This window comes from Sus scrofa, chromosome 16 (genome assembly GCF_054392235.1).
Source record: "Sus scrofa isolate SSC_HxYL_T2T_F1_AM1 chromosome 16, Sscrofa_HxYL_maternal_Yorkshire_Landrace_v2.0, whole genome shotgun sequence".
In the NCBI taxonomy this organism is placed as follows: domain Eukaryota; kingdom Metazoa; phylum Chordata; class Mammalia; order Artiodactyla; family Suidae; genus Sus; species Sus scrofa.
The window spans coordinates 78,686,176-78,712,321 of record NC_139398.1 but is presented as its reverse complement, the minus strand read 5'-3'; the positions used below and the strand labels follow the sequence as shown (position 1 = coordinate 78,712,321).

Genomic DNA, 26,146 nt, shown 5'->3' with positions numbered 1-26,146 from the left:
GGCCATATGGTAAGTCAAACAATTATGGCTGATTAGGAAAGAGCTAATACTCTCTCTACTGCAGCTTTCATGGATTTCTTGGTAGAGGAAGAGATTTGATCTGATGCTAAAGAGAGTAGAGAATGTAAATAAACAGAAATAACTCTTTTTTTGAGCTATTAATTATTCCTTTAAATTATTTTTATAAACATTATTATATATATAATACATATATATTATATATATATATATATATATGTAGAGAGAGAGTGCGTTGGTTCAAATGGCTAAGAACTAAGAATCTTTAGTCAGAGTTCTCTTGTGCCACGATAGGTTAAGGATCCAGCATTGTCACTGCAGCAGATTGAGTAGCTCCTGTCACATTGGTTCAGTCCCTGGCCTGGGTACTTCTACATGCCCCAGGCAAAGCCAAGAAGAAAAAGTGTTTAGGGGAAGTCCGTGTTAACCACAGTAGCAGCAGATGGGAGTTGTTCAATAACAGACTGGAGATGGTACTGAGAAGTGGCTGAGGGCATGCTCTTGGGTTTCAGACAGCCTAGAGCCACATCCTAATATGTCACTCACTGTCCTGTGACTTCTGCAAGCCTGTTTTATCCACTTGGCACCCTCCACAGTACCTCTGACCTAGGTGCTCCTCAAAGGATCACGAAAACATTGGAGGCAGGGAAGTGTATATTCTGCAAAACCAAATCTTAAACATGTGTAACAAAAGCTACATTGTAATTTGTAATCCAACCCATTCTTATTCAGTTACTGTATGAGTCAAAGTTCTCCAGAGAAACAGAACCAATAAGGCCTATATATATAGAAAGAGATTTATTGTAAGAAATTGGCTCACACAATTATAGAGGCTGAAAAGTCCCACAGTCAGCTGTCTGTTCAGTAGAGACTTGGGAGGACCAGTGGTGGAATTTAATCTGAGTCCAAATGCCTGAAAACCAGGGGAGTCAGTGGTATCCGGTCCCAGTCTAGGTCTGAACACTGACAGCAGATCAATGTCCCAGCACATAGGGTCAGGGAAGAAGGGCCCAATACTTCCCTCCTCCACTTTTTTGTTTTATTCAAGCCATCATCTGATAGCACGATAGCCACCCACATTGGAGAGAGCAAACTGCATTACTCAGCCTGCCTATTCAAATGCTACATCTCATTTAGCCGTCTGTGAAACCACTTCACAGACACATCCAGAAATCATGTTTAGCCATGTATCTGGCCACTCTTTGATCCTGACAAGTTGACACATAAAATTAATCATCACAGTTATCAGGAATACAATAAAGTTTCAATCACAGGGGCAAAATAGATTATCTATACAAAATAAATTTTATAAAATTATAAATACATTTACATAATCATTATATTTATGTAATGGACAGATCGTCTAGAGAGAAAACCAATAAAGCAACAGAGATCCTAAAGGAAACAATAGAAAAGTTAGACTTAATTGATATCTTCAGGACACTACATCCAAAAAAATCAGAATACACATTCTTCTCAAATGCTCATGGAACATTCTCAAGAATCGACCACATATTGGGACACAAAGCTAACCTCAATAAATTTAGGAGCATAGAAATTATCTCAAGTATCTCCTCTGACCACAATGCCATGAAATTAGAAATCAACCACGGGAAAAGGAAAGAGAAAAAACCTATTACATGGAGACTAAACAACATGCTACTAAAAAACCAATGGGTCTCATTGAGGAAATCAAGAAGGAAATTAAAAACTACCTTGAAACAAATGATAATGAAGACACAACCTCTCAAAATCTATGGGATGCTGCGAAAGCAGTGCTCAGAGGGAAATTTATAGCAATACAGGCCTTTCTCAAAAAAGAAGAAAGATCCCAAATTGACAACTTAACCCTCCACCTAAACGAATTAGAAAAAGAAGAACAAAAAAGACCTAAAGTCAGCAGAAGGAAGGAAATTATAAAGATCAAAGAAGAAATCAATAAAATAGAGATTCAAAAAACAATAGAGAAAATTAATAAAACCAAGAGCTGGTTCTTTGAAAAGGTAAACAAAATTGACAAACCCCTGGACAGATTCACTAAAAAGAGGAGAGAAAGAACCCAAATAACCAAAATTATAAATGAAAAAGGAGAAATCACAACGGATACAGCAGAAATACAAAAAACCATAAGAGAATACTATGAACAACTATACGGCAACAAGTTTGACAATCTGGAAGAAATGGACAATTTTCTAGAATCTTACAGCCTGCCAAAACTGAATCAAGAAGAAACAGACCAACTGAACAGACCGATCACTAGAAATGAAATTGAAGATGTCATAAAAACACTCCCAACAAATAAAAGTCCAGGACAAGATGGCTTCACAGGCAAATTCTATCAAACATATAAAGAGGAATTGGTGCCCATCCTCCTTAAACTCTTTCAAAAGGTTGAAGAAGAAGGAATACTCCAAAGACATTCTATGAGGCCACCATCACCCTCATTCCAAAAGCAGACAGAGATACCACCAAAAAAGAAAACTCTCACCCAATATCATTGATGAATATAGATGTTAAAATTCTCAACAAAATCTTAGCCAACCGAATCCAACAACATACCAAAAAAAGTATACACCATGACCAGGTAGGGTTCATCCCAGGTTCACAAGGATGGTTCAACATATGCAAATCAATCAACATCATACACCACATTAACAAAAAAAAGTCAAAAATCATATAGTCATCTCAATAGATGCAGAAAAAGCATTTGACAAAGTCCAACATCCATTCATGATCAAGACCCTCGCCAAAGTGGGTATAGAGGGAACATCCCTGAATATAATCAAAGCCATTTATGATAAAGCCACAACAAATATAATCCTCAATGGGGAAAAACTGAAAGCCTTCTCACTCAAAACTGGAACAAGACAGGGATGCCCACTCTCACCACTGCTCTTCAACATAGTTTTGGAAGTCCTAGCCACAGCAATCAGACAAAAAAAAGAAATCAAAGGCATCCATATAGGAAGAGAAGAGATCAAACTGTCACTGTATGCAGATGACATGATACTATACCTAGAAAACCCTAAGGACTCAACCCCAAAACTCCTTGAACTGATTAATAAATTCAGCAAAGTAGCAGGATATAAGATTGACATTCAGAAGTCAGTTGCATTTCTGTATACCAGCAATGAACTATTAGAAAAGGAATACAAAAATACGATACCTTTTAAAATTGCACCTCACAAAATCAAATACCTCGGAATACACCTGACCAAAGAGGTAAAGGACCTATATGCCGAGAACTATAAAACTTTAATCAGAGAAATCAAAGAAGATGTAAAGAAATGGAAAGATATTCCATGTTCCTGGATTGGAAAAATCAATATTGTAAAAATGGCCATACTACCCAAAGCAATCTACAGATTCAATGCAATCCCTATCAAATGACCCATGACATTTTTCACAGAACTAGAACAAAGAATCCAAACATTTATATGGAACAACAAAAGACCCAGAATCGCCAAAGCAATCCTGAGAAACAAAAACCAAGCAGGAGGCATAACTCTCCCAGACTTCAAGAAATACTACAAAGCCACAGTCATCAAAAAAGTGTGGTACTGGTATCAAAACAGACAGACAGACCAATGGAACAGAATAGAGAATCCGGAAATTAACCCTGACACCTATGGTCAATTAATCTTTGACAAGGGAGGCAAGAACATCAAATGGGAAAAGGAAAGTCTATTCAGCAAGCATTGCTGGGAAACCTGGACAGCTGCATGCAAAGCAATGAAACTAGAACACACCCTCACACCATGCACAAAAATAAACTCCAAATGGCTGAAAGACTTAAATATACGACAGGACACCATCAAACTCCTAGAAGAAAACATAGGCAAAACACTCTCTGACATCAACATCATGAATATTTTCTCAGGTCAGTCTCCCAAAGCAATAGAAATTCGAGCAAAAATAAACCCATGGGACCTCATCAAACTGAAAAGCTTTTGCACAGCAAAGGAATCCCAAAAGAAAACAAAAAGACAACTTTCAGAATGGGAGAAAATAGTTTCAAATGATGCAACTGACAAGGGCTTAATCTCTAGAATATATAAACATCTTATACAACCCAACAGCAAAAAAACCAATCAATCAATGGAAAAATGGGCAAAAGACCTGAGTAGACATTTCTCCAAGGAAGATATACAGATGGCCAGCAAACATGAAAAAATGCTCAACATCGCTGATTATAAGAGAAATGCAAATCAAAACTACCATGAGATATCACCTCACACCAGTCAGAATGGCCATCATTAATAAATCCACAAATAACAAGTGCTGGAGGGGCTGTGGAGAAAAGGGAACCCTCCTGCACTGCTGGTGGGAATGTAAACTGGTACAGCCACTATGGAGAACAGTTTGGAGATACCTCAGAAATCTATACATAGAACTTCCATATGACCCCGCAATCCCACTCTTGGGCATCTCTCCGGACAAAACTCTACTTAAAAGAGACACATGCACCCACATGTTCATTGCAGCACTATTCACAATAGCCAGCACGTGGAAACAACCCAAATGTCCATCAACAGATGATTGGATTCGGAAGAGGTGGTCTATATACACAAAGGAATACTACTCAGACATAAAAAAAGAATGACATAATGCCATTTGCAGCAGCATGGATGGAACTAGAGAATCTCATCCTGAGTGAAATGAGCCAGAAAGACAAAGACAAATACCATATGATATCACTTATAACTGGAATCTAATATCCAGCACAAATGAACATCTTCTCAGAAAAGAAAATCATGGACTTGGAGAAAAGACTTGTGGCTGCCTGATGGGAGCTTGGGGATCAGGAGCTTGGGTTTATCAGACACACTTAGATTTACAAAGAGATCCTGCTGAGTAGCATTGAGAACTTTGTCTAGATACTCATGTTGCAACAAAACAAAGGGTGGGGGAAAAAATGTAATTGTAATGTATACATGTAAGAATAACTTGATCCCCTTGCTATACAGTGGGTAAATAAATAAATAAATAAATAATAAAGTTTCAATCACAGGGGCAAAATAGATTATCTATACAAAATAAATTTTATAAAATTATAAATATATTTACATAATCATTATATTTGCATAATATTTATATAACATAATGTTTATGATTGTGTATTATAATTTTGTATTAAATTTATAATATATAAACATTATATATTGTATTCACTTATTATACATATTGTTTATATATTATATTATAAATATATTGTCACTAATAATATAAATATTATATAAACTATGTATAGTCATATATAAATATACAACTATAAGTAATTATATATAAATGTAATATTTATATAGTATATCTAAATCATATACATATATAAAATGAAACTAAATATTCTTATGAAATTTTACCAACTATTTGTGTTTAATAGGGCTGTGGTACATTTTGGTATATTTGGAATGATGCAATTTTGGATCCTGGAAAGTAAGAGTGTATGGGCAGAAAAATTTCTTAAATATTCCCACATGAAGTGTCTCTATGCCAACTGGAACTGTCAATTTTATGGGGTTGTTGTAGGGAATAAAAAATATATATGTATATGGTGGTATCTAGCAATGTGATAGTTACTCAAAAATGTTAGCTGAGGATAAGTTATTTTTCACCAGGAGGTTCTTTTAATGACCATATATAATGTTAAGTCGAGGCAGAAAAGAATTTCTGATTTCACTTGCTGCAGTCTATTATTCATCAAACAGATTTGATATTCCCATAGTTGCTACAAAAGCCAAGACACCAATTCATTTTCTTAGACTCATCAGAATGTCAGGATAAATCTGGGGTTGGAAAAACAGTTGTTAATAGAGAATTTCTAGACATTGTAACAATGCGAGGAGATTCGTGGCTTCGCGTATGAATGCAGGATATTATTCTTCCCCTTCTTTTAGCATCAAATAACTACACTAAATTTATAAAAATAAACACTTCAGAGTTTACTTCAGAGTACAGGATCCTGCCTACCTAAGTTTAATTGGAAAACGAATATCCAGCGCAATTGTCTGTGATAAACTGGAGCTTAAATGATTTGAAGACACTTTGGGAGCAGATAAATCAGATAATCACAGTCTTTATGGCTGGAAAATTTCAGCTGGTGTTGACAAGTTGTAAAGATAAAAGCCTAGAGCAAAGTCAAGAGCTAAATGTCTAGATTGATTTGGGGATCAATGGTAATACTCAAATTGTAAAAGCACCGGACTTCAAATCATCTCTTACAGCATTCTGTTTCATTGAACTTCTCAAGATCATAATGTAGAAGTTGATTTACTGAAAAACTTTGTCTTAATTGTCATTAAGCAAAACCTTCCAATCTTACAGTGTTTTCAACCATCTAACTAACACATTGCTTAGATGTTGTATGTGCCGTGTGATTTGTGCCCTGTGCTGCAATAACAGAGCTTCAGCTGCTGGTTTTCAAAACATTTCCAATTGGGTACTATTAATAGTTTATGAGAGAAAAGAGAGTCAGACCGTACTATTTCTAGGCATTTTGTTGTTGTTGTTTTGTTTTTTTGAAGCCAACACAGAATTTGCCTCATAGCCTCACTCTGATCTCAGCAAGAACACTTTCAAAAGAAGTTCCTTGTTTTTGCAAAGGCTGTTTGGATGAGTTGATTTAATGCGCTCCTATCATGGATCCCTGCCCTAGAGCCAGTGGCAGAATATGTGTGTTTTGGGTTGTGTAAAGCATTCATGGCATTTAGCTCCATTCATTGTGTTGACTGTGCCCCCAGGTGATGCATCCAACTCTCCAACCTCTGTTTGCTTTTTTTCTTTTATTTACAGGAGCAGAGGGCACAGTGTTCCCTAAATCTATAGAGACACCTAATGTCAGGGCAGACCCCTTCAAGGAACTAAGGTAAACTTCTGACTATGGTTTGCATTGATTAAGTGGCTATTTCCTTTCTCTGTGCAACTGGTTGATGATCCATTCTGAATATCAATAATGTAACAGTGTCATGAATATATAAACCAGCAGAGGTTAGAAAGGATGTGAAGATAAGCTCTAACCAAGAGAAAATTTTCTCTGAGGACTTAAATTTTAGAGTTTGGAGGGGGAAGTTGAATTGTGCGATTTAGGATTCATTCATATGCAGTGTTTATTTCCTGTTGTATTCTGTGGTACCAAAATATGTACAATTAGAGAACTAGTCAGTGATTGGTGCTGATCAACCCAAAGAAAAGTGGTGTTTAAAAGAGGCTGAGCTGTAAATACAGTATATTTTTTTCTATGTAACAAGCACCCCATTTTCTAGAATTATATGGTGCTAGAACTACCTTTTGTGGGTATTCCATGTGCCAGAATTAATCAGATATCCCTAAGTGTGCTGATTTCACCAAAAAAGTGTTCTGCAAGGTGGCACTTACCACCAACAGATAGACAGAGGTATAGTCTGAAACCATTTCTGCCACCAAAGAACCATCCCCAGCCCCCCCAAAAGAAACAGAGAATATTATGTTCATACAAATATAACTATAATTTTTACTCTGTACTTAAAGCCGAGAAGAATTCAGTGAATACTGGCTTTCTTCATTGCTTGCAGTTCTTTTCATTAAAACCTGTCATCAGTCATCACAAATAGCCCTAAATAACTCTTTCAAAAAGACATCAACAACAAGCACATGCATCTGTGTTACCCAAGTCTTATCACCACTTTCACGAACAGCCCCAAGATCTCTGTTGTGCAAGAACGGCAGCAACCACATTGGAGCTTGTGTTTCCCCAATGAGAAACTCATCCTTACTAAGTGGAAAATGTATCACCTCATTACAACACTGTGGTACTCTGGCAAAGCCTATAAGTCTTTATGACTATAGGGAAATAAATCCAGCCAAAGGAAGGGGATAATTGGTGGGGAGTAAGAACCTTTTCTTAGCAAGATCCCTTGTATAGTGAGCTATATTTTTAAGATGATACACCATACTACAACACTTTAAATCTTACCGGAATAACTGTTTTTATCAGGGCATCCAAATGCCAGAGTTACCTGACTCTCTGTCAACTAGATTTTGTGTTTCATTTTATGGGCAAATGCTAGAATCTTTTAAGCAGATCCACTTAAGGAAACCTGTAGTTTAGAATTCTGAGGGAGCTGACAATGCACTGAATCTTTGAGGCTGTGATGCGAGAACTTTCAAGCCAGCTGATGGGAGGGTGCCCAGTTCCCCTTCTTTTCACAGTCCCCCATAGGAACAAGTTTTTGAAAGTAGTCAATAGTCTGTGCTTATCACCCCAAAGATGCGTGCCGTCTATAAGGAACTGAACTCTAAATATAATACAGACTCTTTCCTATGCAACAAGCTCTCCATTATGAAAGACTTGGGAAAATAAGAGTAATGGATGTAGCCTGATGTCTCTTTAAATAGAAAAAATAAATTTTCTGTAGTTAAAAACAAACAAACAAAAACACAATCCACACCAAGCAAATCCAAGACAACTAACTCTCCAAGTGTCAGCCCACTGCAGAGATTCATATCCTAAAGAACGTGGGATAGGGTGTTTGCTTGTCTAGTACTGTAAATGCGCTCACTGTCCTCTGTATATAACCTACAGAAACCTTCAAACTTGCTTAAAAAAAAAATAAGCCTCCAACCTTTACAAGTGAATCTTCTAAGTCTAGTTCAATGAAGTAAAGTCTTGAGGCAGTTGTTATATTTTTTTAATTTATCCTAAAATGATAGGCATAGTCCACAGAAGTTTGAAATGAAATTTTCTTATGGGAAGCAGAAAAAGTCTTCAAACTGTAATTCTAAAACTTGTGTTTGCCCCTGTTCAAATCGTGTTGATGCTTAATAGCCTGAACTGACTCAGGAGCCTAGGATGTGATCATTGAGCCCCTTCATCCTTCTGAGATTTTGTTTTGTTTTTATGCCACTTTGTAGAATCTGAGACCACCTGAAAGGATAATTAAATGTGGTTGATAGACTAGCCTACACCAGTGCATCCGTGATTGTTTCATATTTGTTATTTAATGTGTGGCACATTTTACTCTGGGCTATGGATTGGTATTGACCTTGGATATCGAGTAAATAGGTAATGCACTTGATGACTAAGTCTTCTGGCCTTCAGCTTTGCAATTGGATTGGTTTTACTGATCCAACATGTCCATGCTGGTGTGTCTTCTGGCCAAAGGAAAGTAGAGTTATCTGCAGGAGTTGCTGGACTTGTAGTAGCCTGTCACACTGAGTGAACTGTCTGGGTAAAGCAGAAGTGGTCTACTCATTAGTGGCAGCAGGATAGAGAAGAGAACTGAGCTGGGATTTAGGTCCCTATTGCAAGCCCAGTATATGGTCTTGAGCCAGTTCTAGAACCCTGCTGTCTCTAAGAAGCCAGCTCATGCCTAACTCCAAACAGCTAATCCCTTTACATTATTTATCATTTTTAAATAATTTTAAATTTAAAGAAGAGTTGCAAAATTCATCCACATCAATCCCATGTACCCTTCACCTGATACTCATTAATACTGACAGCATACATATCCATGATAAATTTCTCAGAACTCAATGAAATTAACATTGTAGCCCGATAGTATCTTATTTTACTTAAGATTCGCTTAAAAGGATGCCGTCACCTGAATGTCTTATAGATGAAAAAAAAAAATGTAAAAAGGAGTTTAACACAACCGTTATTTGTTGAGATGTGAGGTAATGGATCTTTAAAACTCCCACTGCAGTTGAGTTGGAATGTTTTAAATGAGGGTTTGGGGTTTGTATGCTTTTTTTTTTTCTTTTAATAATATTCTTTACCCAGATTTTCTTGGTCTTACTTGTTAATGGGAGACAAACTGAGTTGAAAGAACACAGCTTTAGGAGTTCCCACTGTAGCCCAATGGAATTGACAGCATCTCTGCAGCACCAGGATACAGGTTCGACCCCTGGCCCAGCAGAGTGGGTTAAACGATCCAGCACTGACACAACTATGGTGTAGGCAGATCTGATCCCTGGCCCAGGAACTCCATATGCCATGGGGAAGGGCAGCCAAAAAGAAAAAAAAAAAAAAAGAACAGCTTTATTTATACTTAGACTGACTTCTAAAATAAATATGCAGAACTTAAATATCCATCCACATCCCTCCCTTAGCCAGTCAATCAAACATGAGAAAAATATCATTTCCTATTTTAGACACCTTCTCTATTGGCATAACCTCTGTTTCCTCAAACCCCTTTCTTGGCTGCTGGAGGGTTTTTTGTTTGCTTATTTGTTAATGAGAAGCAGATTTTCAAGCCACTGATATTTCTTTGTAGAAGATCTCAACTTTCAGCTAAAGGAACAGTAGCTTCCTCCCCACTTGAGTTTTTGTTCACTGCTTTTCTCTTCTGAGTTACTATAGTTACTATATTTGCAGTGCTTGCCTAAGAGGTTTATAAATAATCTAGGGCTGAGCTGAAAAATCACAAAAGAGGGTTTCTTCTCTCCAGACTAATAAGGGGTATTAGCAAGGTCTGCACCCAGACCCAACCCAGGTGTATTTGTAAGCTCTGCTCCTGCAGGGCAATTTTGAAATCAAGATGCATGGCTCCAGATTCAAGACCCTCCTTGAAAATATCCCAGGTACTACACCTGTTCCTTGAAATATGAAATAACTTTGACTAGAAACTGGATTTGAATAAATTCATGATCTTAAAATGTGAATATTTTAAACATTCACTTGTTCACTAAATTTTTTTCTTCCTGGAGTCTCTATTAGACAAATGGAAAAATCCCTGATCTCAGGCTATGCCTGATCTGAGACTGGAAATAGGCCATTCAGTTTTGCATATGTATTTTTTAAAGAACAGAGGCTGCCTTTGAATGTCTACCTTGCTTTAAGGACTCTTTTCAAGTGTGAAGTTTCCTTGTAGGATTCTGATCCTATCAGAATAGGAATTGGACTATAAAATCCTATTTCTCAGACACATGCCATGACAGGTGTATAAAAAATAAAAGTGGGTAGAGTAGCCGGGAAAATGTTGTATGGATCAGTGTACACAGAAGCCAACTCTGTTACAAAAGAACAAGGAGCCAAAATGTCTTCATAAAAGAATTCTTCATCAGCAGATGTGCCAATATGCTCTTCCTCAACGTACAATTATAGCAAGGATGGTGACCTGATTTTCCATTTCATGTGTACCAGCAACGGTTTACCAAGTTTGTTATCTGTTTTTTGACACTGTGTAAGAGTCAAGGGAAGTTCCCATTGTGGCTGAGTGGTAATGAGCCCAACGAGAATCCATAAGGATGAGGGTTTGATCACTGGTCCAGCTCAGTGGGTTAAAGATCCAGTGTACTGTAAGCTGTTGTGTAAGTTGCAGATGCAGCTCGGATCCCACTTTGCTGTGGCTGTGGAGTAGACCAGCAGCTGTAGCTGTGATTTGACCCCTAGCCTGAGAACTTCCATATGCCACAAGTGCAGCCCTAAAGAGTGAAAGAAAGAGAGAAAGAAAAGAAAGAAAGGAAAGGAAAGGAAAGGAAAGGAAAGGAAAGGAAGGAAGGAAGGAAGGAAGGAAGGAAGAAAGAAAGAAAGAAAGAAAGAAAGAAAGAAAGAAAGAAAGAAAGAAAGAAAGAAAGAAAGAAAAGAGAAAGAAGGAAAGAAAGAAAAGAGAAAGAAGGAAAGAAAGAAAAGAGAAAGAAGGTCAAGCCATGTGCATATGCTAAATACTTGGATGTAGAAATAAATGAGTACTCATATAATTTATAGTTAAGGAAAATAAGAAACCCAAGGTAAGGAAATAGCACTAAGATAGATGTATGAATTGAGTCAGAGGAAACACAGAGAATGACAAAATCTGCATCAGAGAATTAAATAAGGCTGCCCAAAGGAAGTGACATTTTAGTTGAAAGAAGGAAATAGATAAAACCCAAACTTATGCTTCAGAATTCACAAAGTATGGTTTTCCACACACATTTAAGGTAGGAACAAGTAGCCTAACATATTTCTCCATAGCTACCAAAATGTTACTGTATTATTTACAGACAGGAGGGATTTTAATTTGATTATGACAACAGTGTTGTTTAAAAAATTGTGTAAAGGCAATTTCAAATATGGTCAAAAAAGGCTAAAGCTTGTTACAAGTTTCAAATGTTAGGGGTTCCCACTGTGGCACAATGGGTTAAAAATCTGACTGCAGCAGCTTGGGCCTCCTCAGAGGCATGGATTTGATCCCTGGCCCAGTGCAGTGGGTTAAAGGATCTGACATTGCTGCAGGTGTAGCATAGGTTGCAACTTTGGCTCAGATTCAATCCTTGGCCTTGGAACTTCATATGCCATGGATGCAGCCATAAAAATTAAAATCAAAAACAGCAAACAAAAAACAAGTTTCAAAAATTAGAACATAGCCTAATTCAGAACTGAAAGGCTCACTGATACCAAACCCATTTTATAGCCCCAAATAAATAAGGCATTTCTTTGTTACCATTTATTTTCCCCCATAATATCCTTTTCATAATACAGGTGAAAAATTCTAAGATACAACTGTTACTCCCTATAATGCATGTGAATATTTTATAAGATTTTATTTAAATGATCAGGTACTAGATGTGACTCCTTTGGAAATGTTTGAATTTAAAGTTTTTGTACCTCACAGGGAAACAAGGACTAGACAAGGCTCCCAGAAGTTGACAAAAATGAATTTATTTTTCTTTTATTTTGAAATGTCTGTAGTCAACTAAGTATTTAGTAGCTCTCAGTGGTTTATAGATTTAAGTGACAAGAGCAGTGTGTCAGAGCTTCAGGGTTCAATTAATTAGAGGCTTGGCAATCTTTTTTCCCTTCTTTGTCATCTTCAGAGTTCATAGTAACAAAAAATATTGGATCGACAGTCCAGTTTTATTAAAAATTATACACACAGATAGAGAGACTTAGACAAAGAAATTCAGAGGAAGAGCAGGTGGGAGTGGGAGAGGGAAGAGAAAAGAAAAGAAGCTGTGTGTTGAGCTTCTTAGCTATGGGTCCATGGTATTGTGAAAAGAATCTTGAAATTTTCCTCCTCTTAAACATTGAGCAGACATATTCTGTAATTTTCTGGATTTCTTCTTCCCTCCCTTCCACCCCTAAACTCCTTATACTGACTAAATTTTTTTTAGTAGTGTTGTACATCTTTGAGATTTATAAGTATTCAATCCTATAGTACAAATATTGAAGTGGTTCAAAGGAAAAATTTAAAAAAAATACATAGTGAGCTAAATAATCGCGTAGTTAATTACTCAAAAGCCTTTCAAAATGGAATAATGGTGAAACAGTGTCAGTGCTGATCGGGAGCCGGGCTTTGAAGGTATCCTGTGCTGGGTTTGCATTTGGCCCAAAAAAATATCTGCTTTGTTTACTGGGGCACATGTCTCAAGTTCTTCTAGTGTCTTAAGTGCCTAGAACAGAGGAAAAGCTCACTGAGTAGTAATGCAACACGTTTTAGCTCTTGGAAGGACAGGCAAGCAGCTCTCTCTCCTTCGGCTCAAGGAGAGAGAACTCATACAGGAGTTTCCAATGTTTTGTATTTCTCCAACACCTAAAAAGTTTCCATCAAATCATGGTGACTAACAATTGTTTCTTAATTAAGGACAAAAACAAACAAAAAACTATTGGTTACTTACATCTACTTTTAACTGCATTTTATATAAGAGAAGGGATGTAAGAAGACATAATCGTAAAATAAAGCACAGTATCATCATTGAATAAAAGGCAGTCTCATTTAACTATATTAAATTGCATTGCTTCCTTTTTCTGTTTGCCAAAAATGCTAGTGACTTAGTCACAACTCTTCTCTTCTGACATCCTGTCGTGCCCACCCAGGAAAATTGAAGGTCCGAGAGCCACAAGCTAGGGCTTCATGAAGTCCACCTAATTGTAAGATTACCCCATTTGAAATACCAAAACTATTACATCTTACCCCTCTTCCAAGACCAGTCAGTACATGTATATGCCCCTTTTCTTCCTCTCTCTTTCTTCCTCCTATATTTCAACATCCATCCTTATTTTCTTCTTTTCCTGTTAAGTATCAATACTATGTTCTAAATTTATCTATATATTTCCCTTTCCTACCTTTTTCCCCAACCTTTTCCCGGGTGCCCTTTTCACCATGGTTCTCTTTGTATATATCAGGAAAAGCACAGGGGGTAAAGGAAATGTGGTATTTCCGTATTTGAGGTATTTCCATCTTTTCCTTTGCCTTGCTTATCAAGAGCTCTTATTTTACACGTGTTAGAAATTATATCTTAAAGATACTGTGTCTGATTCATCTCTTCTGTACATTACAATTCTGCCATTCGAGGCCGGGGAAGGATAGATGTCAGATAGCATCACAGCAGAAGCTAAGGCTAGGATGTAGGGAAAATCCCATTCTGATGGGAAGATAAGGTGGAAAGCTCGTCTCTTCTGGCATCTGGTGAATTGCGGGAAGAAGGAGACAAGGAAACGCAGGGAAAGCAGGTGGTGAAATATATGTCCTGATGATTTTGTTCTCTGAGTCCTGGAAGGAAAAAAATAACTAAGTAGGTTTTAAGGAAAGTTAAAAGCAAAAGGTCATTGTACATCTTCATTGGGGATTCTAGGAGGAAGCCAGCTTACAGAATGGTTTCACAACCTCCTAGATAGGAAGGAAAAGAGGTCCTGGGTCAGTACTCTGGAATCTCCTTCAATGCCAGGGGCAGGGGAGAGGGCAGGCTTGTGGAAGTGTCCCTGGGTGTCATGTTGAAGATGCAGATAGATAACAGATGGTGCAGGCTGGTTGGTGCTGGGGAGTATGCCTGCAGTGGGGCTGAGGGCTCCAAGGAAGGCAGTCCAGTCTGGGGGTACAGTGGGAGATATGCCCAGATCTCAGGGTTTACCAACACCATCCATTCCTGACTCAGTAGGTCCTAAGGGAGCACAGAGAGAATTCATTCACTGACGACCTTAGAGTGGGCTGCTAGCCTGATGCACATCACATCTCCTGCAGTCTGAACTTCCTCTGTTTCTGTCACTATAAAGTCACATAAGCCCACGTCCACCATATCCACAATGACATCCTAAAGCGGAAGACGGAAATTGAGACTAATTATTGTTCCTAATGAGAAAGAGTAAACTTTTCAATTATAGAGAAGGTGCCAAAAGAGATTAACTTTTCCCAATAATCCATGAGGATAAGTCTGAGAGAAAAAATTAATCAGGTAAAAACAATACAGAAATGCCATTTGTTTTCACGGATGAGCATGCTTTGTAAATTGGTCAGTTGGCGACGCAGGTTAACATACCAGCCACACAGTATCTTACATGACTTTGCCAACCTTCAAAGGCCGTGAGTCTTCCCCTCTGTCTTGTGGGGACCACTGGGTATGAGCAAAAGGGAAAAAATGCTTTCAGAATCCACCATCACGTACTGGGATCAGTGATGTTCATTCTTCTTCAGGTCTTGAGAGAGCATGAATTGGAATTTAGTCTAGATCCGATGCTCTCAACATACTCCTCCAAAATGGTCTTGGATTTTTAATCTTGTTAAACCAATCAGATGTTGGTGGAAATGCCTTAATAACCAAAACATTTCATAAGGCGCTCTCTAAAAAGCATTACCAGACTACCTATGAAAGCTAGCGCCATCAGCCATCAGTAATGCACTTGCTCATCCCTTTATGGCTGGTCCATTTCCATCTGAATTTGAGAGGCAATGCAACTCATCTTTATTATCTAGGACATGTGGGTCTTATTTTAGAAATTAAAATTATATCCTTTAATTTTTTTAATGTAAGGGTTTAAAATGTGAGGAAAAAAAAATACTCAAAAGATGAGACCCTAAATGAAAGGTTAAAAAATGCACTTTTTTCCGTGTTGTCAGGACAGGCACGATACAGTATAGTATGTGCTAACCTCCCAGCCTTTCAGAGCAGAATGAGCATGTGTGAATACCTGTCAAAATTCCTGAGCTGGGGCTATCTTCTGCCTCAAAACAAAGCATCATGACTTTATTATTGTTTCTATCTTGATTAAAATGTCAGCAGCTGCCATTTATTATGTAAAGTATGTGGGGTAGATTGTTCTATTATTCTTGAACAACACATAGTTGCCTTCGAATCTCTCTTTTTTCCCTCCAGTAGGATTGCACTGCTGGGTATGCAGACAGGAAATCTTGTTTGATTATACCCTTCGTGATCCTGGCTTGAAGCCAGCCTAGTTTTATTCCAGTTATAACCTTTTCAAAGCAAAGAGTAATGGGGATGTAGAGGAACAAACTGACAACAGTTTTTACCTGAAATAAGTTGAGAACTAGAAGTAAATTAAAATTTTAAAAAAAGCAGCCCATGGGTGTCATTTGTTTTTTTATTCCAGAATTTCCTGTGGTTTGTTAGAATATATAGTTGGCCCTTGAATAACGCAGGGGTAATCTGCGTATAATTTATAATTGGTCCTCTGCATCTGTAGATCTAACCAACCATGAGCTGTGTAGTACTATAGTATTTACAGTATTATAAATACCGTAGTATTTATAATATCCACATATAAGTGGACGCAAGCAGTTCAAGCACATGTTGTTTGAGGACCAACTATAATAGAAATGAAAGTGAAACTGTTGGATCTAAGAAAGAACTAAACAATTTGCCTGAATTTCCAGCCTTGGATTGTGTACTAAGTTATGCTAAACATCACTCCTTTGTTTGCTATCATTCAGTGCCTCCCACTGACTTGAAGATAAACAATAGCATTCACATGCAACCTTAGAGTGGTTGATCTGACCCTGCATGATGGCTCAGGCCTCTCATCTCCCATTCCCCTTTCCCCTCCTTCCAGTCTTTTCCAATTTTTTTTTTCTCCCTCTGCAAAAACATTCACTGCTGCAGGCAATAAGAATGATGTTGTGAAAAATGGTGTCTTAGGTTTCCCAGGAGGATGTAAAAAGCCTCTAGTCGCAGGTCTGTGACTCAAGGCAGGTGCCCCTGGAATGGCACTGGTCTGTACTACAAGGTACAAAAGTTAGGATAACAAAGGTGTTGTGGTCTGTGCATGGGTTGGAAAAGAATTTCCAGAGTCATAGCAGGGGAAGAGAAAGACAAGTTCATTGAGATAAGAAATGCTGCTTGCTCATGCAGTGGAATAAGTTCCTGATGATCAGGGAGAGCAGACCCATTTTTATAGCCCACAGACAAAGGAGAGAGGCGATGTCTTAAGGTACATTTGCTGATTGGTTGGGGATGTGTGCTTTCCTATAGGGTTTGGGAGAGGAGCAGGCCAAATGCCTTTCCTAATATGGGGCATGAGTGAATGAAGTAGGCCAGGTTGCTCAGGAGGGGCTCAAGAACTTTGTAGCAATTGCAGTGGGATGGAAGGGGTGATAAGGGTCTGGTAATTTTTATCCCAACAACAATTGACATCCTGAAACTCTTTGATCTCATTGGAGAGGCCTTAGTATCCCACAAAAGGATATGGACTAGGCCCCCTTACAGTCCAACCCCCACCACCACCAAGAACTGGTGTAACCTGACACAAATTTGTGTGCCTGATGCACTGTGGGGCCAAACAAACCAAAACTTTGGAGTTTGGAGCAAAGAAAAGTTTATTGCAGGGCCAAGCAGGGAGATTGGGTGCCTCATGCTCAAAAACCCTGAATTCCTTAATGGTTTGGGGTGGGGGGTAGTTTTTCTATGCAAAATTTTGAGTGAGGAGTTCCCATTGTGGTACAGCAGAAACAAATGTGACTAGTATCCATGAGGATGCAGGTTCAGTCCCTGGCCTTGCCCAGTGGTTCAGGGATCCAGTGTTTCTATGAGCTGTGGTGTAGGTCACAGACATGGCTTGGATCCCAATTTGCTGTGACTGTGGTTGTAGGCCAGCAATTATAGCTCCAATTCAACCCCTAGCCTGGGAACTTCCATATGCCCTAGGGCATGGCCCAAAAGAAAAAGAAAAATAATTGGGGGTGAGGGCTGCAGAGTGTGTGACTTTCCTCTGATTGGTTGGTGGTGAGGTAACAGGACAGTGCCCCAGGAATCTCGTCTCAGTTCCACCTGAGTGGGGGCCTTAGTTCCTCCGAAGATATCAAAGATACCAAATATTGGGTATATTCCTTTAGGAGAAACCAGGACTATTTATGGGGGTAGGGGTGTCCACGGAGTCCTGCCCAGTTTCAGTGGCAGAGTGGAACCAAGAGAATGAATGCTGCCGCTCTGATCCACAGCCTGTTTCCCAGTCAATGCATCCTCCAGTTGGTGAAGACCAGAAAGAATATTCTCCCCATATCCTCTGCTTTAGGTTCTCTCTGAAGTACCAGAACATTCTCCCTGGTCACAAAGCCAGTCTCTCAAGACAACAAGATGAAAGGAAAACCTCCTCCTTACTGTAATTCTCCTCCTGTGACAAATGACACAAGAGGCAGAGACAAGAGGAAAAAATGACTACCTCTGGGAGGTAGAAGACACATGGAAACAAGAGTTCTCTGGACACATCTTTTCCAGAATTGCTCTACCCAAGGAACTTATTCACACAAATATTTCCTCTTGTTAATCTAAACTTGAAAAGGAAGGGACAAGAAAATTTTACCTCCTTTTCTCAATTTACAGAGTGCTACAGAGAGAAATCCAGGAGAACTGACTTTGGTAATCATTCATACCCTCCTCCCAGTGCTGCCAGCTTTGCAGGATCTCATGTGCCACTTCCAGAGTGAGTTTGGTATTATAACTGCATGGCCCTATGGGGCCTTCCCGGCACAGACCCTCCCCCACATCCTCTGCTTTAGCTCCTCTCCTAGATAACACATCTCATGCACCACCCTGAGCTGTTTTACAGATGTGAAACTCCCCCCCACAAATGGAAAACATTATCTACTTGATGAACATGAGCATATAGCCTCCAGGCTTCCTGGAGCCTAGGGATTGATAATGTTAACTCCTGAGACACCACCCTGTATCTTCACCATCAACCAATCAGAGAATTGTGCATCAGCTGATCCCATTCCCTGCCACTCCTTCCCTCTCCTGGCCTTTAAAAATGCTTTGTTGAAATCCTTCAGGGAATGTCAAGGTTTGGGGGACTTGAGCCACCCATCTGCTTGCCTGCAATAAACCTTTTTCTACTCCAAAGTCTAATGTTTTGGTATTGCTTGGCCTTAGTGTGTGTTGGGCACAGAAATGTATGCTTGGTAGCAGTATCTCAGAAAGTTCCAACTGGGTTGCCAAAAACTGCGGCGGAGTAAAAATAATTTTCACTCTATCTTTCAAGGTTGTTGGCTGAGACACCCCAGTACTAAAAGGCAGATTAATGGGGGGGGGATGTTGAATGATGTGTATATCTCCTGTATACATGGAAGATATCCAAGAAAACTGAGTAACTCCCTGAGATGGCCCAAGCCTACACCTTAAATGTCATCTCTAGCTAAAAACAAAAGATATGGGGGTGACGAGGCCGGTTATGGGATGTTATCAGGAAAAACAGAATAAACAGAGCTAAAGTTATTATGCAGATTTAAGTCATTCCCTTCTGCACTGATAAGAGTTTCTAGAAATTTGATCATCCTTCTCTAGTAGTACAGAGAGGGAGATTCCTTACAAATAGAGATTTCCCTTATAAATGTAAATATCTCTTACAAAGGAATAACATCTTGGTTTTCAAAGCTTCTCCCATGTCTGCTCTTTCTTAAAAATAATCAGCCTGAAATAATCTTTCTGCTGAAGAGGCATATTTTGGGGTTGGTACATTCTGCTCCTGTTCACTGCTTCTCTTTTTCTTTATCCTTGAGAGTTTGTGCCCCTTTTTGGTTCTTTTGATTTGCCTTTCTACTTATTTTCTTTTTTCTTTTTCTTCTATAATGATTTTTATTCTGGTTCTTTTACTGTCGTCATATTAGCGCTTCAAGAAGAAGCAGAGGATATGTGTTGACTTTGCTGTTTAATCAGAAGCCTCCTTAATTTGGAGGGCACAGCCATTCTCTTTTTACTTGGTTCCATCCATAGTGCCAAAGAGACTTCACTTAGACCCTTGCTATTCCCTTTTCTTGAAACATTCTTCTCAAATCTTTCTTGCCCATCCTGTTCATTTTTCAACTCTGAGTCCAAACTTCACTTCCTATGGAAATCCTTTTTGGCATGCCCCAGTTACAAACACACATAGCCCCTACACTTCTTTATTTTTGGTTGCACCTGTTCAGATGTCTTTCACATTTGCTCTTGCCCACAAAAGAGTTGAGGCTAGATGAATCATCACAAATCCATTCCCTCCAAAAGTGTGTGCTCAGCCAGCAAAAAGATGAGTAACTGCCTCTTGAACATTCGTTTGTAAAGGAGAGCCCTCAGAGTCTCCTGGAGTCTCTAATTTGGGCCACAGGCTTATGTACCCATGCCTTTCTTTCTTCTGTCCATACTAAGTCATTTCCAAAAGAGAATAATCTATTTTTCTTTCTTTTACAAGCTATTTCAAAACTTTAGATTTCCTTTTGCCCATGAGTTCTGCAGTAGTCACACTCCAGTAGAACTTTACTTAACATGAAGCCTCCAGCCTGTAATCTCTCTTCATTTTCTCAACCACGGTTATCGTAATTCGTAGAGGAATCAAGTCCCCTTTCACCCAGTTCTACATTTCATCATTGCTTCCTATTCACAAAGGAAGATGAGTTTCCAGGTCTTTGACTTTTTTTTTTTTTTCCCAGAAATACACCGTGACTCCTTAATGATAATTTTCCTTGCGTGGCATCTGAACTCAGGCATACTCACTCTACAATAACAAAGCACAGAGGAATTTGAATCCTTTGACAAGCAAGCACTGTACCCCTAACCTTGAATAGAAAATAGATGCTAATAAATGCGGGGTCTTAAAAATGTGAATTATAGTCATTTCACACTTCATGGCAGCTTCATGCCGAAGAAATAGTTTAAAACTTAATTACGATGCTTGTCCCTTCATTAAGTGCAGATGACATTCCTCAGATAGATTTTTGCAATGACATCTGAGGAAAGGAGTTAAGAAACTCATTAGTTATTCATGATAGGGAATATTGACTGATTAAAGGAAAGTGTTGACACCCTTCTTAACATGATGCATCTGTCTGTTCATTTATGGTTCTCCCTATGGTCCTCATGGAAGGCTCGTTGGGAAATGAAGAAAATGCCCTTCAGCATTTGAATGCAAATGTGTGTTAAATGTGCATGATGAGTAGGATTAAAATAGAGAGTGGGAGGCACTGGGCTTCCCATTTCCCACCCTGCAAAGGCCTGGGCTGCTTTACCAGGACCAATTGTGAGACACACAACCCTGAGGCATTGAAGATGTCCTACTTTTGGTGCTTGAGAAGCTGTTATGATATATTTGGTATTTCAGGGGCTCCTTCTAACATTAGAAGTCAGTTCTTAGTGAATGATGCATGGAGGGTTTTGCCTCTTGTCACATCATAATCTCATAGCTTGAGACTAAGTGATATGAACAGGTAAAGGCAAAACCCCACTCTCTTCATGTGAGGTGTGTGATATTCTGAGAAAAAGGGAATGTTACTCTTTATTCCGATGACTCAGAATCGCTACAGAGTAAGGACCAAAAGTTATATACTGCAACATAAGAAATTGTTTTCGAATTGTCTGAAGTGGTAAGTTATCATCCTGATGTGCATGGACCTCCCGTCGCTGAGAGACCTAAGCTAGGTGGGACTGTCAGGTCAGGACTATTGTAGACGTGTGTCAGGCATCAGAGGGAGAGAAGATTTTAACTAAATGAACTTTCAGAGCTGCCCTAACAGGAAGATTCTACGAATCAGGCTTTAAAGTACAGCTCATGGATGGACATGATTTTACCTGGGACCTCTCATTACGTTGAAATCCCTTGCAAAGTTCTATTCATTGAGTAGTGGAAGGACAGAATCTATGACCGGTTTTGATGGATTCCCTTTTATTCTTCCTTATACTGTGGGTATTTCAAGAATAGGTCACATTCTTTGAGTGCTTTGTCAATTTCAAAGCATTCTCACAAATAGCCTCTTAAAAGCTCTCTGAAGTAGAATGAGAGTTGGATTTCATTCCCATTGAACAGATGAGGAGACCAGACCGAGGTGTTAAAATGCAACACCTGTCCATTTGGCAGAATGGAATGACAGAGACTTGGCAGAATCTTTGACACTGATGGCAGCATGGAATAAGGTTAGGAGCAGAACTTTCAAGTCAGACTGCCAGACCCTGGATCCTGGTTCTATCACCTACAAAGGTGTGCCTCTGGGCAAAGATTTAAAACTTTCTGTAGCAGTTCCCTCATTTATGAGCAGGAGGATGAAAATAGCACCAGCTCAGAAGAACTTGTGAGCAGTAAATGTCATGACATATATGGACTACTTTGAAACTCACCTAAATTTTAGAACTTAAATGTTAGTCCTGGGGCTTTTGTTGTTGAAGTAACAAATGACTACTCATTCTTGATTATGACCAAGGAGTCTGTCCCAGTGATGGAGTAGCTTTTACTCTCTCATATGCCTCATAGATAATGGTCAGCAAGGTAACAGCCTATTTTACAGTCAAGACAACAATAAAACAAGTGTGAGCTCAGGAATTTTCCCAGTATTAAAAGTGAACCTTAACACTGCTTTTGAAGTTTTCTCATACCAGAGGCATTTGTGACCAATATTAATGGTGAGTGAGGCAGTCCTTGTCCTAAGGAAGAGAAAACTGAGACCCCAGCATTACACAGGCAAGATGAAGTGGTAAGCATTGTGCCTATGGGTGAAGAGATGAGTGTTTTAAGAACTCACACAAAGAGCTTTTGAACTTTTTTCTGAATGTAGTTGTAGTATGGTGAGTGATAGGGGTGAAAATGCTATTTAAAAAGGGAAAATAATGGAGTTCCTGTTGTGGCTCAGCGGCAACGAATCTGACTAATATCCTTGAGGATGCTGGTTCAATCCCTGGCCTCACTCAGTGGGTTAAAGATCTGGTATTGCCATGAGCTGTGGTGTAGGTTAGAGACCCATCTTGGATCCTACATTGCTGTGGCTGTGGTGTAGGCCAGCAGCTATAGATCAGATTTGATCCCTAGCCTGGGAACTTCCATATGCCATGGGGGCAGCCCTAAAAAAGACCAAAAATAAAAAAGTAAAAAGGGAAAATAATATCTTTTAAGTAACAAAATATTTAAAAATCCACCTATTCCAACGTTAGACCCCCTTCTAGTATCAGACTTCTGTCCTCAGACATTTGTAGGAGGAAGAAAGAGGCTTGGACCAGCTTTCCTTTGAGGGCCTGACTAAGCAGAAAATCCCAGAAACAAGAAGCCTCATCTGTGTACCTTTCATTTCATTTGTTAGCTGCCACCAGAGATCAGTGGCTCTTTCATAATCCTAGCAAAAAAAAAGTGAAATTACAATTAAATCCTAATGAGGTTTGGTTTTTTTTTAATCTTTCATTAACTCTTTCATATCATCCTAAAGATTGCCTGCTTATTTTTATGTATGTCCATAAAAGTTTTGATCCTCCATTAAAGTACATTCTTATGAGTTTTTTGCTTTTCTCCCCACAAAGACCACAATGAGTGCTTATTTTTCATATGGGCTGGATCTTTAATTTATCTTGTAACCACAGGTTGCTGCCACTGAAATCTTTCCTCCTACCTGTTACATTCCTGGGCAAAAGTAACCTGTAAGATATAGTAGCTGCTGTGGATTTTCTAGTAGAATTAATTCTCTCTGGTAATAATAGTTATTTAGACATCCCTATGGCCATGAAAAGCAAACCCCAGGAATAGTTTTCAAAAAACTGGTGTCACTTGACCAGACACTACTGATGAGGTCTAGTGGGTGAATAGCATACAGGTCAAAATGCTGTTTCCATGAGCTCTAGGGAGCAGCACTTAAAATGGAATTGAGGGGTTTCAATCTGGGACCTCAAGATAAGGTAAGCAATGCTAACCCCTTGTTTCACTAATATTGGGGCACAGTCTATAAAGTAGGATAGTATGAAGTAGTTGGGGACACCCGGGCAAACTGATCAGCATTTATGGAGCACATTCCTATGTCTAGTACCTCCCTGTTTCCTTTATGTATCTTAAATCATTTAATCTTCATGTCAGAAGAAGCTTGAGGGGCCAGGGTGGGGAGGGGTCAGGGAGTCAGTGTGGAGCCTTGTAAACATCTTCATTTTGCAAATGAGGTTCCAAAGACTTAGAGAATTTCAGGGTCTTATGCAAAGTTGTTGAAAGAGCTAGGGGTGGGGAGAGTGGGGAATCTCACTTTGCATGACTTTAGCCTATTTTTTTCCTGCTAAACCACATCACAATGCAAAAGGAATCTGCTCTCAGCTAGAGGGCACAAGGTATTTCATTGTCTATATTAGATTTCCTATGCCTTCTATTGCATTTATTTATAAAGGCTTTTCAACTTTCTGATCAGGGAAAGTAACTTGAGAACATAGAATAAGAGAAGAAAAATAATTTATCCTCTATCGTTCTAGGCTCTTGACTGAGTCCACCTATAATAAAAGACAAATTAACAGGAGAAAAACAACTAGAAATGTAATAACATGATACCCAAGAAAATAGTAACTTCATGAAATGGTGCTAAGCCTCTACCTTAAGCACCATCTCCAGCTAAGGACAAAAGATGGTGGAGGCAGCAACAGGCAGGTGTCAGCAGGAAGCTGGTTGTGGGAAGTTATCAGTCAAAGCCCAGCAAATGATGGTAGCTATTATGCAGACTAAAGTCACTCCCTCTCCAAGGATAGTTTCTAGAGATTTGCACATCCTCCTCTTTCTGGTACAGAGAAGAATACCCCTTATAAATTGAGATTTCCCTTATAAATGTAAATGTCTCTTACCAAAGAACAATTTCTACTTGGTTTTTCGAGCTTTCCCTATGTCTGCTATTAAAAATAACCAGCTAAAAAAATAATCTTTATGCCAGAGAGGCATATTGCGGAGTGGTATATCCTGCACCCCCTCCCCAATAGCAAGAAAAGCCCAAAATTCAGCTTTCTGGCCACAGCCTCCCTGATACTTGGTCACAAGGGTAATGCCTGTTACTACATCACAACCATATTATGGGAAAATACATGAAAACAGATCTACAGAATTTACTTTGTAATCACAGCTACAAACCTTTGGGCCTTATCTCAGAATGGAGATTTGCTAGAGCCAACAGAAAGCATTGAAACGCTGGCTTTTATGCCCTTTTGCATTGTGTAATTATTAGTCACTTGTTCACTTGTTGATTGTTCATCTCCCTTACTGGGTTGCAAATGCTAACCTGGTGATACTCATACTAGAACCACCAGGGTTTAAAAATAATTCTTGGGAGTTCCCATTGTGGCTCAGTGGTAATGAATCTGACTAGCATCTGTGAGGATGCAGGTTCGATCCCTGGCTTTGGTCAGTGGGTTAAGGATCTGGCATTGCCATGAGCTGTGGTGTAAATCATAGACATGGCTCGGATCCTGAGTTGCTATGGCTGTGGTGTATGCCAGCAGCTACAACTGGGATTTGACCCCTAGCCTGGGAACCTCCATATGCCGTGGGTGTGACTCTAAAAAAGACAAAAAAAAAATTTTAAATAAAAAATAAATAAAAATAATTCTGATTCCCAGTCCCTGTTCCAGAACAGTTAAATTAGAATCTCTCAAGGTGCAGCTCAGATGTTGGTATTGTTTAGCATATCCCTGTTGATTCCAGGGTGCAGATAAAGTTGAAAACTGGATTCCAAGAAAGCAGGTACATTGTCTTTCACCATTGTCACTGTACACACACTGAGCCTTGTAAACTCTGAAACACTGCCTTGCATATCTGAGGATACTCAGTACAAATTGAATAAATGGGATGCTGGAGAGATGGAAGGATGAGTTGAGTGAGTGAATGAATGAAAAAAATCAATGATGATATGTTAACTGGAATTAAGTTCTTAGAATCAGTTATTAGACCATTGTTCACAGCTGACCTTATAATAGTTCAGATGCTGCATACCACTGTGCCAAAAAAAGATCATTAGAGGTTTTAGATAAGTGTATGAAAAGGTAAACAGCAAACTGCAGGGCGCTCACATCATCCAGAAGTGGAATTTACTCTGCCTTCCTTAATACCGCATTAATCTCCCATCTTGGCACAGTCCCATCTCTAAGGAACAGGCAGCCATTCCATCAAAGGTAATGGTTCATTATTATTTCTTCAGTGAATCATGTTTGTCTGAAGGAAGCAAAGATAACAAAGAGGAAATTATAGTTTGTGTGGAGCGAT

The 26,146-nt window shown here is 39.0% G+C and overlaps 1 protein-coding gene across 7 annotated transcripts in view; it reads left to right on the top strand.

The window, feature by feature from the left end:
- The window catches only part of SGCD (sarcoglycan delta), a 1,031,224-nt gene that overhangs the window by 916,945 nt on the left and 88,133 nt on the right, over positions 1-26,146 (top strand). For all 7 annotated transcript variants that reach the window (XM_021076527.2, XM_085001529.1, XM_021076526.2 and 4 more), the window contains one exon: positions 6,811-6,883. In XM_021076527.2, coding sequence (XP_020932186.1) covers positions 6,811-6,883 — 73 coding nt within the window. The remainder of the gene's footprint in view (positions 1-6,810; positions 6,884-26,146) is intronic.